Source organism: Panthera leo, chromosome D3 (assembly GCF_018350215.1).
Source record: "Panthera leo isolate Ple1 chromosome D3, P.leo_Ple1_pat1.1, whole genome shotgun sequence".
In the NCBI taxonomy this organism is placed as follows: Eukaryota; Metazoa; Chordata; class Mammalia; order Carnivora; family Felidae; genus Panthera; species Panthera leo.
This window is the reverse complement of record NC_056690.1, coordinates 57,066,029-57,085,238: the sequence shown is the minus strand read 5'-3', so window position 1 is coordinate 57,085,238 and position 19,210 is coordinate 57,066,029. Positions and strand designations below refer to the sequence as shown.

Here is a 19,210-nt window from a genome sequence, read left to right as displayed (position 1 = left end):
GAGGGTTGGAGCCAAGATTCAAACCCAGGTCTGCCTGACTTCAAAGCCCATCTTCTCATCCACAACAAGAAATCCCAGAAGGGAACTACAGAGAGAACAACTCAGGACAGTACGATCACCTGAGCTAACACAAATTTAAATTACTTTATGTCCAGAGTTTGATGGACTCCCATGTGTTAGGGTGTGGGATATATTCTAGGGCTTCAACCAATTGAGGCTGGGTGTGTCATACACAAGATGTCTCCTGATAAGCTTACCCAAAAATATCAGACAGCTTAAAGTCTTCTTAAGAATCAAAGCAATCTAATTCCCAAGTCCCACGTCTCTGAAAGCTAAAATACTCTGTCCTGTCTATAAATAAAATGAAAAATGCATGATTCTATGGTCTGGCAGCTCAAAAAAGTTGCTATTCCACAAATTTTCTTGGCATCTTTGTGGCCTTCATGCAATAAGGCTAAGAAATAGGTGTCCTCCTAACAGATGATACAGAATTAGGGACCCAGGGCTGGGTGGGGGATTAGGAACTACTTATTCAAGCCTAATTCTACAAAAAATGAAGACACAGAGGGTTAAGTGATTATGGGTCGAAGCCTCCATGTCATCTAAAAATAAATGAGAATCTTGTTTATTAGAATATCTTTATAGCTATTAGCCTATAAATGGGCCCCCAGGCATCTCTCCATCAGGGGGCATGAGGCTGCCAGAGAGTGTTTCGGGGGAAGTTTCATTGCTTCCAGCAACATCGAAGAAATCTTAGGCAGAACTCTACAGAGCAATAGAAAGAACAAGGAATTTAGAATCTAGTAAATCTGACTCCTAACCCCTACTAAATAAGAACTTCTGCTTCCTTTTGTGTAAAATGAGAAAAGCAACAGTCATCTCAAATTAGGAACATGGTATCAGTTCTAGGTCTTAAGATAACCTTCTGAGATGACAATTACATAACTTTGACGTGAATTAAAGACTCATCCTGACTCTGCCTTCATGACAGACCCTGTAAGCAGTGAAGTTATGAGACATGACGTACGCAGCAGTTAAGAGGTCAAGCGTTAGGTTTATGCTAAGCCTCATCAGTAAAACAGGGATAATTATAGCACCTGCTTCATACGCAATAAATGGGGCTACCGACAACTCAGCAGGTTAACTGCGCAATTGGGTATCCTGAGGCCATAAGCAAACCATGCATGCTACACGACCTAATTAGAAGTCCGCACAGACAAGAAGTAAGGGCGAGGATTAATTGGTAGATTATTCTTTCACTCATTAAATTCTGGACTGTTTATGTAATAAGTGCTGTGGGCACTGAGAACAGGGAGGTGAGCACACAGCCCTGATGGAGTGTACAGTCTAGCAGGGGAGATGGTCATTAAGCACATGGATAAATAGTTAAAACTGATGACAGCCGTGGAGGAGTGCAGTGTTCCCAAACATGTTAGGAGGGACACAACCTGGTCTCCGGAGTTCAAGGAAGGCCTCTCTAAATATACCGTGATTCTGAGTAAACATCTGAGCTGAACTGTGGGGATGGGGTGGGCAGGGAGTGGTTTGGGAAGTGAGTAGAGATGCAGGCAGAGGCCGGGGCAGACAGGCCTCAGAGGAACAGTTTTAGTCAGAAGTGCCAGGATCACAGCCATGTGTTTAAAAGCTCACCATGCATACAGAGTGGAGAACGGATGGGAAGGGCAAGGGCGTGTGAGGGGAGATGGGACCAGCTAGTCTGTGTCAATAGTCCAGGTGAGGAGTGAGGGTGCCTTGGATGTATCTCATGAATAGAAAAGGCAGACTTACAGAGTTACATAAAAACAGAGTTTGCTCTAGTTCCTGGGCCTAACAGTTACCACCTAAAAAAGAGAACCAAAGAAAATTACCCTAGAGAATTCTCAATCTGGATAGAAGGACTACAAACAATGATAACCACAAAAACACAATACCTAGTGGTTCCCAAATATCAGAAATGGCGAGCTACACACCTGAGGCTTTCCAGGCAGGAAGATACAGGAGAACCAGCCCATGACCCAGGGCTCTGGGACAGTACTCAGGGACCCTGCATGGTGACTAAGAGCCCCGGGTGGAGCAGTGAGGGAGACCTCTGCCCATGTTTTCTCTTACAGGTTTATACAGGCTGGGTGACTAAGAAGGGCCTACATGAGGAATGGAAAATATAGTTGGTATATGTGACTTTGTCACTTTAGATTTGTGGGCACATGTGTCTTTGATTAGACCACTTCCTACAAAAACGTACTATTCACACAGCCCTCTCAGGCACTCAACAGAATATTAGAGAATACAAAGGAGGAAATGGAAAAATAACTCATTTCATCTGAGGAAAAAGATCTCTCCTTGAGTATTTAATTTAGCAAATATCAACATGTAAGTAAAACAAACGTAAGTCACTTGCAGAATCGATGTTCATATATATACTGCTGCTGAAATGAACTTAAGCTTATTTTCTTAAAGGATTAATTAACTCCTGGCAAACAATTATCCACATGAGGATTTACACTTCTATTGTCAACAATAACTATTTAAGTGTGGTATTCTTAATTTCTAACAGCTCACATGTTGACATTAATTACATTACATATTATGCTATTATTCAAATGCTTTGTGTGTTTATAAACTGTCTCCTTAATTACACCAAGGAGGCAAGCTACAAGGTACTCAAGAAGGTAGGACCATATATTATTCTTCATTTGTACTTCTATAATCTGGCAAAGTGGCGAGATTTAAATTGCTATTAATGTGCAAATTACTCCCCATAATTAAGACATGAAGTGATTGTGATTAAATTTACATATTTAGAACAGTCATGGAAGGAGAAGATAAAATACTTAGATAAACCATCTTAGTAGATGCAGTGATATTAGGCAAGAAAGATGGAAGCAGCAAAAGAGGCTGAAATAATGGTCAGGAAGTCTATGGCTGGTCAAGGAAGAGACATTTTCTGTAGTTCCTTCCAAATTTTTGGAATATTAGGGGAACGAATACAGGACACCAATGATCCTCAATAGTGTTGTGGGGGAAAAAAGCCTGGGAAATGCCAGGTATGTCTGAGTTTAACAGGTTTCTCTACAGATGGGACTTAGCAGAGCCTTCTCTATGCTACCTTGTGGTGTGAAATCTCCATGAAGAATTCAAAATAAACGATGTTGGCTCAAGGTACTTTAAATTAATACACGTTTCCCAAACAAGGACTTCATGAGACAGTTTGAGAGATTCTAAGCTTGTGAAACACTCTGAGATCCCTAGAAGAGTATTTGGGCAAGAGTCACTGTATAGATTTATTATGAGATCAGAGTCATATTACATATCACTTTCTCATAAATTCCTTCCTCAGCCTTTTATATAACCAGCTATAGATCATTCTTGAACTTAGGAATGGAGAAAATGGGGAAATCTAAGAAGAATCTGGAGAACTAAGGCTTGCCCAGCCAAGACTCATTTTCCTTGCCAGAGGTACTTCCCTATGACACATGGAACTCAATTTCTCCATACTGGCTCTAAGGAGGTCAAGTCTCTCTCCATGGACTCACGGCCGCAACTTCCCAAAGGGAAAATTCTAATAAAATTATGTGGGTTTTTTCAGTAGTTCTGCATAAATGTTTATATGATATAGCATTATTTCTTTTTAAAACAAGATTAAGTTGTAATACAAATTAAATGCTAATTAAGGTAATACCTTAATTTTCTTTCACAAGGGTGTAATTTTTTGCATATGTGAATGAGTCCAAATGCCACAAACATTTTTAGGATAAATTAGAAGTCTGTATAAAATTGTTAGGTTAAAAATGATAGCGACGTTTCTTAACCATTAATGATAAAAGCTGTAGCATATTATGGCATTAAAATTTAAAATTTACCTCTTTCACTGGCATCATCTACTAGAACAATTTCTTCTAGCATGTGTCTTGGTGAGCGATTAATGACACTATGGACAGTTCGCAGAAGTGTGCTCCAAGCCTCATTGTGGAAAACAATCACCACACTTGTTGTAGGAAGATTATCTGGATACACCTTTGTTTTACACCTAGAGACAAAGCAAATGCCTTTATAAAAAGTGACTGTTAAAACAGCATACTCAATGCACCTGGAGAAGGAGGGGTATCAGAACAATAAAGACAGTTTGCTCTAGTGCTGGGACTCTTGGGAACTGTTCATTTAAGTTTCGGTTTATTTAAGTACCTATTTAAAGTTATATTTTTAGATGTAAATTATCTTAAAGATGTTAACTGTACACTTAAAATTAGGCACCTCTTCCTGGTCAGTGTTTTCTGTTGATTCAATTTAATGGACAATGTATTAAGGCGACATCATCAATCTGAAACTGAATGTGTCTCAAGAATCCAATTAAGACAAAAAAAAAAATGGAATCACTGGAATCTATGCAGTTTAATAATCTAAACAACAACAAAAAAAACACTTTCCACAAGAGAACTCATATTTACTGAGTACTATTTTGTATCGGCAGAGAAGCTTCCTAATAATTCTTAGAAGTATCTGAGGACACATTTCACACAGGAGAAGATGAGGACAGACATAATGAGGAAGTAGCAGGGCCTGACTGAGAACTCCAAAGTCCATGCTCTGCTCAACCAAAACGCGTGACCCCCCTTCCTCCATGCTAAAATACCAATATGCATCTTGTGTAGTAAAGACCAGGTCTAGAAATGCAATCACCAAGAAGACCAAACACACCCAAAATATATGCACACAAAACCAACATATTAGTCATATGTTTCCAGCACTTTTTTAGGCAACATGCCCTCTCCCTCCAGTCTTGTTAGCTGGATGAAACTACTAAACCACAGAGGACTATAACAGCAGTTAGCAAGCAGACACCAAGGGATGCAGCTTAGAACATGAGCTCTCCTAAAAAATGCACGTGTTAACTCTTTTGGTTTGGTTTGCAATCTGCAACCATCACTCCAGCCTTCTATTTCCACCTTTGTTTCCTGCTCTCTTACAAGCTCCTCAAACCTTGTGGTCTCTCCTATCTCATCTGTTATCACCTGCCAGTGGGAGTGGAGAAAGGAAAGAAGGGGAAAGAAGTAAGAAAAATACCAGTGAAACCCCTCTTCTGAAGCAGTCATGATGACCTACTTACTCAAAGTCCCACACTAGGGCGGCTGGCTGGCAGCTGGAAAAAAAGGAAAATGGAAGGGAAAAGAGATGACAAGGGATAGGGACTGAAAGGAGGAGGAGGAGGAGCATTCATTGTGGGGGCCCCATCAACACTACTCCCTCTCTTTCCAAGGAGAAAAGGACAGATAGCATCCATTGTCCTTCATTAAATCCCTCTTCAGCCCCTACCATCCTCTTGACCATTCTCCAAGTCCCCCTTCACAATGTGGTATTCGTCACCTATTACTTATAACCTTACTCCTGTCCATTGGCCCACAGCCTCATTTCCACACCACATTCCACACCCCTCACCTTAGGTTCATTCCAAGCCCCACCAGGAAGCCACCACACAGCCTGCTGCCCTGTCTACAGTTCCTTCCAAGTCCAGGCAGCATTGGTGAGGCCCAGACAACCAGGTGTGCAGGCCATGGGAAGGATATTGTGCCCTTAGCATTCCAAATAACACTTTTGCCAACAGCTTCCCATCAAAACTCTGTTATGTTATAAATGGTGGCTAGATTATATACATACTCGGTACTATGCTTCAGATACATCACAGGTGAGCAAGTCAAGACACTCATGTTCTCATGGTGTTCATCCTGAACACTTGACTCACAGACTACCGGCACAGGACTCTGAAATCAGGAATGGCCTGTATATGAGTAAAGGGGGCTCAGAAAAAGTGTTTCTAATATTATTTAACTGAATCATATTAAGTCATATATGATCTCTTTTCTCAAATTAATCTTTACTCATTATTGTAGAATTGGGACACAGAAAACAGCCAAGGTGACTACAAAGTTGTTGGCTTACAAAACAACAAAAGAGCAAAATCAAGACCCAGAAGATAATTAGGCAAAATGCACAGTGTATAAACAGTATGCATGGCTAGCAAGCAGACAGGAAGAAGAGAAAATCCTGAGAAAGCAAATTCTGCAGAAGAAAAGTAAGAAGCCAGATTTCTTGGAAGATACAGTAAAGAATTCAATTCTGGAAGTGTATGGAAAGGAAGACTTCAAAGACTACAAAGAACACTAGAAATAGAGACTAAAATGGAAATCATTCACAAGAGGATGTAAGAATCAGAAAGCCAAACAAATATTAGGATCTGGACCAAAGGGAAAATAATTTCCTAAATCAAACAGTTAAATTTAATAATTCAGAGAACACAGCAAATTCATAAATGTTCTCTCAAAGCAACACAGAAAATATAGAGAAAATATGAAAAGTCAACATAACTGATCTCAGAACACGTAACCCCCACCCCAACCTAGACATAAGGCTCTCAAGGAAAACCAAAGGTCCTTTCAGCCTTCTAGTTAAACTGTTCCCATGGAGGGACGACCTGTCCCCGTGGAGGTGAGAGTGGGGGATCCTTCTGGGGGCGGGACACACAGAGCTGAGGACGGGCAGGAAGGTCACAAGCAGCTTTCTTCCACCCTGTCCTGACAGAATCTTTCATCCTTAGGAATGAAAATTAGCCAGTGTAGGGTTGTGCTACTTAAATAGTTACAAGCAGGTTTAACAACAGGGTGTGGGGATGGGGAGAGAGGGAAAAGAGGTTTAATTTTTTACTGAAATAAAACATACATACACAGAAGCAGACAGATCACAAGTATGCGGCTGAATGAATTTCCACCAAGCGAATGCATCAAGTAGCCAGCACCCAGATGAACGACTGTTTATTTACTTATTTACTTCATCTGGCACCCAGATGAAGCCGACTGTGACCAACACCCCCACAGGTTTCCTTTGTCCCCTTCGCAAGGTCACCACTCTGCTGGACCTTTAGCATTACAGAGGAGTTCTGTTTTTTTTTTGTTTTGTTTTTTTTTTTGTTTTTTGAACTTTATTTGAAAAGAATAATATAGAGCAGTAGTTCTCAAGCTTTTTTTCATAATCCCTTTATGTGTTTAAAAACTGATGATCCCAAAGTGCTTTTACATACGTTATAGCTATTGACACTTACAGTGTAAACTAAAACAGAAAATTTTAAAACATAAGCATCCACAAACACGTATTACACTAGCTATCAGAGAGATGATTCATTACTATCACAGAGTGTGCCCATTATGGATTTATGGTCTCTTCGCTCCCAATATACCCTCCACTGTCTACTCTGTGGCAATGTAGCTGGCTCCTATAAGCATTTCTCCTTTGCAGCTGGCAAGAGGCATACAGAAGCTGTGCATGGCACACATACAAACAGAGAGTGTTGGAGGGACACTGCAGGAAGTAAGGAGTTCCCTTCCTGGTTCCCGTGCGCTTTCATTTTTCTTCTCCTTCCCACTTTGTGGCTGCCAGTGGAATGTGTGGTGGACGCCCAGATGCGCTGTCTCCAATGAGTTTCAACAGCACCTACCCCCTCAGGCAGATTCTCAGCGAGTCTCCCAGGCACCTTAGCAGCTCGCTTCTCAGTTTTGGCTTCCTGCACCCCTAAAGGGGGGAGGTTCCTGTTTGCCAGTTCTGGCTCTGGTTTCCTGCCTCAATGCACTTCAAAGTGTATTTCCTGCTTATTAGGCCTGCCTACCAGCCCCCACTCTGGAGGGTACCATGTGCCAGGTCTCACCAGGAGTAACCGGTAAGATTTCCCTCTATCCAGTAACCAGTTATTACACATTCTCCAATGAGGTCTGAACCACAGCATTAGGGAGGGGGCTCCCTTCCAAGATTTTACATTCCTTGGTACTCTCAACCCATGATATACTTTACAATTGTCTTTGCCTCCCTGCAGTCAATCCCACTATAGTTAACAATTATATTAAACTTTCTCTGTTCAAATTACTGCATGATTTCAGTTTCCCAGCTTGACCCTGATCCATATAGCCTCTCAAACTCCACTGTGCACCAGCTGAGTAAGACAAAAAGGGTTAATAATTGTCTTGGTATTATTATGAAAACTTTTTGACCTTGCGGGCTCTCTGAAAGAATCTGAAGGACCTCCAAAAGTCCCAGCATCACACTTTAAGAAGTACTGATACACAGCATATTCTTTTGTGCCTTAATCCTTTCCTTCGACATTGTTTGCGTATCATCCATATTGTTATGGGTGACAGCTGCACAGTATTCTTTTACAGGACATATAAATTATATATATATACAATTATATATTATATATATAAATAATAAATAAATATATTATTATACATATATTAGAATGAATATATATATATATATATATATATATATATATATATATATATATATATATATATATATATATATATATTCATTCTAACACTGATGGACATTGAGGTACTTTCCAGTCTGGGCTATTATAAACAATGCTGGGGTGTCTGGGTGGCTCAGTTGGTTAAGTATCCGACTTCGGCTCAGGTCACGATCTCGCGGTTCACGAGTTCAAGCCCCACGTTGGGCTCTGTGCTGACAGCTCAGAGTTTGGAGCCTGCTTCGAAATCTGTGTGTCTTCCTCTCTGTGCCCCCCCCCGCTTGTGTTTTGTCTCTTTCTCTCTCTCTCTCAAAAGAAACAAACATTTAAAAAATTAGAAATAAATAAAGCTGTGAAAATCACTCATGTACATGTCTTTTGGTGACTACATGTATGCATTTTTGTATTTTTGGGCAATAAAGTATATATAGGCTCAGCTTTAGCAGATACCATAAAATGGTTTTCCAAAGAGGATGTAATAACTTACACTCTCATCAGCAATGTTAGTTTCAATTGTTCCACAAACCTACCAAGAGTGTCATTTTTTTAAAGACCCCCCCACCCCCACCCCACAAAAGGAGGTAATTAAGTTTTCTGAGTTTTAACAAATGCAATAGTTTCATAAAACCACCACCACTTTCAGGAAACAGAACAATTTTACCTCCAAAGAACCCCTTTTGTTACCCTTTTATAGTTTCACCCTCCCCTACACCTAAGCCCTAGCAATCCATATCGGCTCTTCATTGCTATAGTTTTATCTTTTCACAAATATCATATAAATGGAATTATACAGCATGTAATCTTGGAGACAGGTTTCTTTCACTCAGCACGTCTTTGAGATTCATTCAAATTCTATGTATCAAAAGTCTGTTATTTTTTACTGAGCAGTATTCCATTCCAATCAGTGTTTTCATTCACCAGCACTTTCCAGTTTGGGGCTATGATGAAGAGAGCTGCTAAACACATTCATGTATCAATTTTTGTGTGATCATGTTTTCATTTCTTTAGGGTAGATATCCAGGGCTGGGCTTGCTGGGTTACGTGGTAAGTATAACTTTGTAAGTGTAATTTTTAAACTGCCAAATTGTTTTCCAGAGATACTGTATCACTTTGCATTCTCACCAGAAATGTATGAGAGTTCCAACTGCCCTGGATCTTTGTCAGTGCTTACTATATTTTTTTATTGGAGCCATTTAAATAGGCATACAGTGGTACCTCATTATGGTTTTACCTGGCATTTCCCCAATGACTCATGTCTTTCCATGTGTTCACTTGCCATCCATATAGCATCCTGGGTAAGTCAAATCTTCTGACATTTTATCACATTCATTTTTTTAACTGGGTTACATGTTTGAGAGTTCTTCATGTATTTTAGATACAAGTCTTGTGTTGGAGGTATAGTTTGCCAATATTTTCTTCCAGTCTGTAGCTTGTCATTTCACTCTCTTTTCATCAGAATCAAAGTTTTAAAATTTGATGAAGTTCACCTGATCAATTTTTTATTTTGTGAAATTATGCTTTTTGGTTTTTTAATTTTTTAATGTTTATTTAGAGAGAAGGTGTGCATAAATAAGCATAAGTAGGGGGAGGGGCACAGAGAGAGGAAAGCGAGAATCCTAAGCAGGCTCCAGTGTCAGCGCACAGCCCAATGCAGGGATCAATTCTAAGAACCATGAGATCATGACCTGAGCCAAAATCAAGAGTCAGATGTTTAGCCAACTAGGACACCCAGGCACTCCTATGAAATTATGCCTTTGGCTTCATGTCTAAATACTCTATGCCTCATGCCAGGTCCTGAATATTCTCCCTAAAAATTATAAACATTTAGATTTTACATTTTAAAAAATGTTTAATAATTTTTGAGAGAAAGCAAGCGGGGGGTGGGGAGGGGGGGAGAGACAGGGACAAAGGATCCAAAGTGGGCTCTGTGCCAACAGCAGCAAGCCTGATGTGGGGCTAGAACTCACAAATGGCTAGATCATGACCTAAGCCAAAGTCAAACGCTCAACTGACCGAGCCACTCAGGTGCCCCCTAAACTTTTAGATTTTAGATTTAGATTTAGGATCCAATTTGAGTTAATTTTCATAAAACACCTGAAATGTGAGATTCACATTTTTGCATATGGATATCTAATTGTTCCAACATCGTTTATTGAAAAGATGATCTTTACTGAATGGCTTTAACACCTTTGTCAAAAACCAAATAGCTATATCCCTGTGGGTCTATTTCTGAACTATGTATTCTGTTCCACTAATCTATACGTTTCTTTGCCAACAGCACTGTCTTGATTACTGTGGCTTTATAGTAAGTCTTTATTTTTAAAATTTTTTTTTTAACGTTTATTTATTTTTGAGACAGAGAGAGACAGAGCATGAACAGGGGAGGGGCAGAGAGAGAGGGAGACACAGAATCTGAAACAGGCTCCAGGCTCTGAGCTGTCAGCACAGAGCCCGACGTGGGGCTCGAACTCACGGACCGTGAGATCATGACCTGAGCCGAAGTCGGACGCTTAACCGACCGAGCCACCCAGGTGCCCCTATAGTAAGTCTTTAAATTGGGTACTGTATTTCCTCCAATTTTACTCTTTTAAAAAATTATTTTTGCTATTTTCTTTGCCTTTCCAAATGAATGTTTAAATCCCCTGCTGGGATTTTGAGTGGAACTGTATTGAATCTACACATCTCCTGGAGGAGAACAGACCTCTTTTATGTGGAATGTTCCAACACAGCTAGAGAACTGAGGCGTTACTTGTCTGACTCTGCTGGGCACTGCCTGTGCCTGTGTCTGTGCTCTAGGCCCAGCAGCGGGAGACAGGAAGAGAGAAGCATGGAGGATTCTACCCATGATCTGGAGACCAGAGCTGTTCTGCTCCAAGAGATTCCCCTCCCTCAGAGTCAGCTGCTTGTCTGGCCGTTGCCCCCATGGCTGTGCTGCCCCAGCAATACTGCCTAGGAACTGGGGTAGTAGAGAAGGGGAAAGAAAAAGAGACAAAAATAGGGGTGTTTCTCCATTAACCCTTAAGAGATCCCTTTCTCATTCCTCAGAACAGAAGGAGTAGGTTACTCCTGGGGCTCTCCTTCTGCACCCAGTACATGTATCTGAGTTCTGGCCTGCCTTCAAGTACAACGTTGAACAGAAGCGGAGAGCACACATCCTTTCCTTGCTTCTGATCTCAGGGGAAAGATTTTAGTCTTGTACTATTAAGCATGATATGATACTAAAAGCATGCTTCATGAAAGAAACAACTAATCAATCTGACTTCCTCAAAAGGTACAACTAAGGAAATGAAAAGACAAACCACAAACTGGGAGAAAATATTTAGAAATCACATTTGTATCCAGAATATATAAATGGCTCTTACAACTCAGCAACAGGATGACAATCTGATAAAACATGGGCAAAACATTTAAAGAGAAATTGCATTAGAGATGTAAGAATGGCCAGGGCAATCAGGTGGCTCAGTGGGTTTAAGCACCTGGCTCTTGATTTAAGCTCAGGTCATGATCTCACATCTCACTGTTCCTGGGGTCTAGCCCTGCATCAGGCTTTGCACTGACAGCACAGAGCATGCTTCAGCCCCATCTTTCTCTGCTCCTGCTCTGCTCCTGCTCTGTCTCTCTCACTCTCAAAATAAATAAATAAACATGAAAAAAAAAAAAGACATAAGAATGGCTAATAAGTACATGAAGATATTCCCAATATCACTGGTCATAAGGAAATGCAAATTAAAACCACAATGAGATACCACTTCACACCCGGCAGAATGGCTATAATAATAAAGACAGGTAAAAAGAAGTGTTGGTGAGGATGTGAATAAACTAGAACTCTCATACATTTTGCTGGTGGGAAGGTTCATGGTGCAGCCACTGTGGAAAAAAGTTTGACAATTTCTTAGTTAAAAATAAGGTTACCATATGACCTAGCAATTAGGAATCTACAAGAAAAATGAAAACATATCTACACATGTACCTGTATACCTTCTTGTACGCCTATCTTCTACACAAATGTTCTTAGCAACACATATAGTAGCCAGAAAGTGAAAACAACCCAAATGCTCATCAACTGGTGACAGGAGAAATGAACTGTGGTGTATCCATACAACTGAATAACTGTGGCTGAGTGCGGGAAGGCAGAGTGAATACAAATGGACACGAGAGATCTTTTAGGGGTGATAGAAAAGTTCTAAAGTTATAATGCTTGCATAACTCTGCAAACGTGCTGAAAATATAACTGAATTTTACACTTCAAACGGGTGTATTTTCTTGTAACAGTAAAGATGGAGTAAGTCACTCCCCCCTGTCTCTCCCAGTGAATGGCACTGTAACTCCTGGATACAGTGCACGGAGCAGCTTCCTGAGGGGACTGAAATGTAAATGGTAGCAGCAGCAGGTCAACCAGGGAAGGAGACCAGAATTCGAAACTTCACCAAACCAGTGGGGAGTTTGCTACTTTTGTCCTCTGGCATTAGCCAGCCTGCACTCAAAGCCAGCTCCAAAACTGAAAGTGCACAATGGGTGCCCTAAGGTAAGAGCCCCAAGAGAAGCTCTCTGTTTTGGTCTGAGGAACAAGAAAGAAGTGTCCTTAAAGGTCTTGACTCCTGTTCTGTTTTGTTTTTTTCCTTTCTCCCTCCTCTGCCATCCTAGCAAGTCTGAGTTTGAGCAGCACTACACCGGAGCAGCGAGTCTCCTGGGAGGTGGGATGTCCGTAGAGATCAAAATTACCTGAGCACCATTATTTAGTTTTTATTTTGATCCAAGGCCATGTACATAGCTTAAAGAATAAACAGCTCTGCAAAGCTTGTTTTAAAAAGTTGTTCTCTCAAAAAAAAAAAAAAAAAAAAAAAAGCGCCGTTCTCTCACCTGTCTGCCATTTTCTCCTTTCCCATAAAACAAACCACATGCAATTCTTTCACTGCTTTCTCTTGGTATTTACCTCCATAATTCTAAATACTATATCTGAATTTTGATTTTTCAGTTCTAGATATTACATATTGACTTACTATAGAATATAGGGCTTATTTCCCTCCTATCCCCATCCTAACACATACACTTGCTCAGTCTCCCAATATAGTTACGTTCAAAATTTGGTTCCCTGTTCTTTAATGTTCATATAAGGACTATACAAAATGCTATTTATAGCTGATTAATATATTGTGAATACTTTCCCTTTTCTGTACAACATTCCCTTCCACTTCACCCTGGATTATTTTTCCCCTTTCCTTAGTTTTCTATGTATTTGTCATTAATTCAAACACAGACTCTACAAATTATCTAAATAGTCTCTTAAGATGTTCAGAAGCATTAACTATAATATCACTGAAATCTTAAAACAAGCTCCCCTGGAATTTTCCAGGCTGGCTGCCTCTGTGCCTACACCACTGTCATCTGGGCTCTCCCCCTGCCACCCGTCTGTGGATTCTGTGAGCCCTCTGCACAATGCATCTCCTGGCTTTCATATCCTATGTCTTTCTCTTCCTTAGTTTACTGCTTTGTCTGGCAGAGAACACAGACTGAGAAAGGACGAGGGGAGACGGGCAGGTCTTTGAAACTATATCATCACTACCACAGTGGACTGATGATGCCTTTAATGGGAGTAAGTTATATACTGAAGTGGAGCTGGAGTTGATTGAAAATCCCTTGTTTTTAAACGAGTGAAAACACAAGTGGTTTCATTTAGGTCTCTATGTACAACAGAAATTAAACGATGGCCTATATAACAAGCACTCTTGTTAGAAGTGAAAGAAATACTGAATAAACTCTAATGCTTGAATTTCACTGTGTGGTCTGAGAGTTCGTTTGAGGGCCTGCCTGAGTGACTCAGCAGTGTTTTGGGAAATAGATTATTAAATTTACTTAGCACAGTGTTCATCTCAGCAAGACTGGGCTTACCAGAGAATCAATTCACACAAACACCTAACAATTCAGGAATGTATAAGTCCCATGATAATTACTATTTATTATATTTTGCAACTGTTACAGTCCCATTATACTTATTTTAACCCTTTTAGGGCCTGAAAAATTATTAAGAGTTTTTATGCATTGCCCCACTTTATCCTCACAACCCTAAGACAGAGGCCTTCTCCCAATTTTACAGATGAGAAAACTGAGGCTTAGGGAAAGGAAGTAGTTTTACTCTAAATCAAGGTACATATGCACATAATCCAATTCTCTTCTCTCTGTCCCTTTTGACTATTGTTTTTAAAGTATTCTTCATCATCCACTAAATTCAGCCTGTCACTGCCATTTACCAATGACGAGTCAGTATTTCTTAAGATGGCTGGCCACCTGTCTGGCAGTGTTTGGCAATGTTCTATAATTTCTCTTCCATGTACTCTCATTCAGACAAGTTCAATGAAGATCTAGCCATAAAAGTGATGGCAGGGCACAGTGATTAAGATGACATGTTTTATCAATGACAGATTTCACTTGGATCACTTATTAGCCATACTTTGCACAAATCATTTAATCTCCCTAAGTCCAAGTTTCCCTGCCTGTAAACTGGGCATGTTAGTATTTTGCTCAATTGCTCAAATATGACCATGTGTGTAGTGCCTGGTCCATACTAAACACTCACTAGATGGCATCATTATTACTTTTTAAACATCTGAGACCAATTTTATAGGATGGAATTGCCACATTAGGTGACTTGGAATTTGCCTCAAACCTCCTGCCCTAAGATCACACACTACAAAAGTTATTCTTTGTTTTTAAGTCTTCTTGACGCTCGAACAATGCTATTCTTTCCCCCAGTTTCCTGCAGGAAACGTGTCCTTGGAGATCCTACAAGACGGTAACGGTTCCTGGCAGGCACAGGATGGTTTGTACACTGCCAGCTATACCACTGGTTAAGCCAATGACTTAGAACAAGCAGGGCTTCTCAGGGTTCAGAAAAGGGGGTGGAAATGCTGCACTCTAGGGGCCATCCACACTGCTACTCTTCCACCTCTGCAAACTGGCCTGAAGATCTGCTGGCCAGCTTGGTTCACTGTAGTACACAGACAGCTAAACATTAATCTCATGTTTCTCATTTCACATTCCATTGTAAACACACCTCAGAAGCCAGATGGTGATTCATAAAAAGGATGGAGGAAGCATGCTCGCGGTCAGCTTTCATGAGACTCACACAGGAGGACCTAGAGCTCCCTCCCGGAACACAGGCCTTCTCCATATCCCGGTGCCACAAAGTATTCACAGCACTGCAAGTCCTCATGACAACCCCTGTTATTTTCTTACTGTATAGATGAGGATCCTGAGGTATGGAAAGGTCACTGACTAGTCCAAAGCCACACAGCGAGTAAATGGCAGAGTGAGACCTGGACTTTGCCACTATCAGGATATTAATGAGAAATTTATTCAGGTATAATTCAAAAAAGAACAAAGGGAGAGAAAAGTAAGGGTACAATTTGAGAAGCTCTAGTCTATGCACATGAGTAATTCCAGAAGAACGGGCTGAGGGAATGGTGACATGGCAATATTTGAGATTACAGCCAGAAATGTCCTGGAATCGAAGAATACGAACGCTTAGATCACAAGTATGCTATGTGAACTGAGCACGTAGATAAAGATAAATCCAAACCTTGACAATTACAATGTACCTGGGTCTTACTACTAAAGGAATAAAAATAAAATGTACAGCTTCCAAACAAAAGAGAGAAAAACATGAATACTTAATTTATCAACTGAAATGGTACCCATTAGCAAAACAGGAAAGGAGGAAAAAATGAAAAGGATGGTAAACAAGATTTATTAGTTGAACTTTATGAAACTCATTTTCATAGGTCAAAAATGGTTGAATATCAATGTCATATGGTTCAACCTAAAAGAAGCCCAAATATATCAAGTCACAATAAATGTAGATGCATCAAACTCACCTATTAAAAACTTATTAGGCCTGAAACCAATATTGTGCTGTATGTTAACTAACTGGAATTTAAATAAAATTAAAAAAAATTATTATAATGAATTAAAAATATAAATCCAGCCATTTAGTAGAGATACACCTAAAATAAAATCACACAGATAGCTGAAAGAAAAAGAAAAAATAATAGTCATATTAGGAAAATGTTACACAGACTAAAAGTTGTACAGCGATATCAAAACCAGGGTAAAAAAATTAATAAAGATATAGTGAACACTGGATTTAAAAACAACAATATACTATGCATTGCCATAAATTCAGCCAATGATGCAGCCTTGAAAAATAAAAGAATGAATTAGAGAAATTGTCAAATCCATTATCATAGTGGGAGGTTTTTTTTAAAGACAATGTAATCAGAACCTAATAGAGCATGCACTCTAAAACAGAAAAAATCCAGAAGTAGCAACCAACCAAACAATATTATTTTCAACTACAGAAGAAACAATTTTAAAAAACTGAACACTTTCTAGATTACAAATGAGGCTTTAACACATTTGAAATAGATCATGTTCATATACCGACCATGTTCTCTGACCATGACAAAATTAATCTAGGAATCACTAATAAAAAAAAAGAGGAAGTCAAAAGGCAAAAAGAAATGTACCTAGAAATGTTTTAATGTATTTCTAGGTCATCCCGAGTTAAGCAAAAATCAAACGGAAACTACAAACTACTTAGGAATAAATAAGAATGAAAATACTATAAATAAAACTAACAGGCTATACTGAAGTGATTCACAGATATAGAGTCTTTAATAATTATTAGAAAGCAACAATATTTTTAAGTAATAGTTTAAGCATTTAATTAAAGAAGCACTGGGGCACCTGGGTGGCTCAATCGGTTAAGCGTCCAACTTCAGTTCAGGTCATGATCTTGCGGTCTGTGAGTTCGAGCCCCGCATCTGGCTCTGTGCTGACAGCTCAGAGCCTGGAGCCTGTTTCAGATTCTGTGTCTCCCTCTCTCTCTGACCCTCCCTCCGTTCATGCTCTGTCTCTGTCTCAAAAATAAATAAACTTAAAAAAAAATTAATTAAACAAGCGAGGGAACAGATTGAACATGAAACACAGAAGAAGAGATAATTACACAGAAAACAATTTAGGGGCACCTGGGTGGCTCAGCCGGTTAAGCATCTGACTTCAGCTCAGGTCTTGATCTTGCAATCCATGAGTGTGAGCCCCGAGTCAGGCTCTGTGCTGACAGCTCGGAGCCCAGAGCCTGCTTCTGATCTCTCTGCCCCTCCCCCAGTCATACTCTGTCTTCTCACCTCAAAAATGAATAAATGTGAAAAAAAAAATTTTTAATAAAAAAATTTTTTTAAAAATCAGATAAACGAAAGAAAAACCTACTTCTTCTTTGGAAATTAAAAAACTGCACACCACTAGCAAGATTATCTAAAGAAAAAGGAGAAAAGTAACAAAAAATAATAGATATGAGAATAACTATATATTATATACCTAGTGAAAATGTTTTAAAACTATACGATAATGCTGTGAACAAGTAAGAGAAAACACAGGGCTTCCAGTCACTGTGAATTACCCAAAGTTTAGTTGCTATTGGGCTAACTAAAGCTCCTGACCTGTGTGAAAATTAATGAAGAGAAACCTCACTGAAACAGTCAGGAGGCCGGGCTGAGAAGCCAGTCCACCCAGCCTAGATTATAAGATTGTCAATTACAGGCCCCAACAGAAGAATGGTCAATAGGAAAGGATCACCAACTACAGGTCTCAACAGGAAAAGACATACACTGCATCTTCTACAAGAAATCGATTCCCTAGCTGCACCTCAGCAAATGAGAAACCATCATCACCCCCAACTCCTGCTTTTCTCTAATTAGCTTTCATTCAAAACAACTCCTCCCAATTTCCTCTCCCACCTCCATAAAAGAAGGTCTTCTCCTCTGATCATTGCATTTGCCTATGGTTTTGCCGTAGCCTGTCCTGAACTGCAATTCTCTGCTACTACCAAATAAACCCATTTTGCAGGTAAAATAACTGGCTGTTCTTTTTTTCCAAGTTAATACCTGCAAACCTTTCCATGGTGCTCTGGGGAATTGATGGTGCTGTCACCAGTAAAATCCGCTATAATCACAATCCTAAATTCACAGTTTTCTGAATACTCCCTTCATTTTCTAGCACTGATTAAAATATCACCAAGAGCACTGCTTCCAGAGTTGTCTTTTTTTTTTTTTTTTAACGTTTATTCATTTTTGAGAGACAGAGAGAGACAGAGCATGAACGGGGGAGGAGCAGAGAGAGAGGGAGACACAGAATCTGAAACAGGCTCCAGGCTCTGCGCTGTCAGCACAGAGCCCAACACAGGGCTCGAACTCACGGACCGTAGGATCATGACCCGAGCTGAAGTCAGACGCCCAACCGACTGAGCCACCCAGGTGCCCCCAGAGTTGTGTTTCAAGATGAGGCTGCATCTCTTCCCTATCTCACATACCACTGAGTCTGGAGGTGGGGGAAGATATCTTCCTTGTTCCTTACTGCTGATTCAAGACTACTGCTTTTCTCTCTTCCCTAAGAAGCCTCAAGTCCTTTAAAAAAAGGTGCTGTCAGGGGCGCCTGGGTGGCTGTCGGTTGACGTCCGACTTCGGCTCGGGTCATGATCTCACGGCCCGTGAGTTCGAGCCCCGCGTAGGGCTCTGTGCTGACAGCTCAGAACCTGGAGCCTGCTTCAGATTCTGTGTCTCCCTCTCTCTCTGACCCTCCCCCATTCATGCTCTGTCTCTCTCTGTCTCAAAAACAAATAAACATTAAAAAAAAATAAAAAAAATAAAAAAGGTGCTGTCAGAAGTTGCCACCCGATCCTTGTTACTGCCATCTATCACCTTCCCTATCAGTTCCATTGCTAAGTCTTGTCAACACGTTTTCGGTCATCTTAGCATCTATGTAGTCAATTTTTCAACACCCTGGCTTCTCAGATCTTTACTCTGCTCTCTTCCAGTGAAACTGTCCTCCAGGACATATCACCCATGTACTTTTTTCATGCTATCCCCC

At 40.2% G+C, this 19,210-nt stretch overlaps 1 protein-coding gene across 1 annotated transcript in view; it reads right to left on the bottom strand.

Moving 5' to 3' along the window:
• Window positions 1–19,210, bottom strand: part of GALNT1 (polypeptide N-acetylgalactosaminyltransferase 1) — an 80,520-nt gene that overhangs the window by 21,783 nt on the left and 39,527 nt on the right. The window contains exon 5 of the mRNA XM_042911340.1: window positions 3,861–4,027. Within this exon, the coding sequence (XP_042767274.1) occupies window positions 3,861–4,027 (167 nt within the window). The remainder of the gene's footprint in view (window positions 1–3,860; window positions 4,028–19,210) is intronic.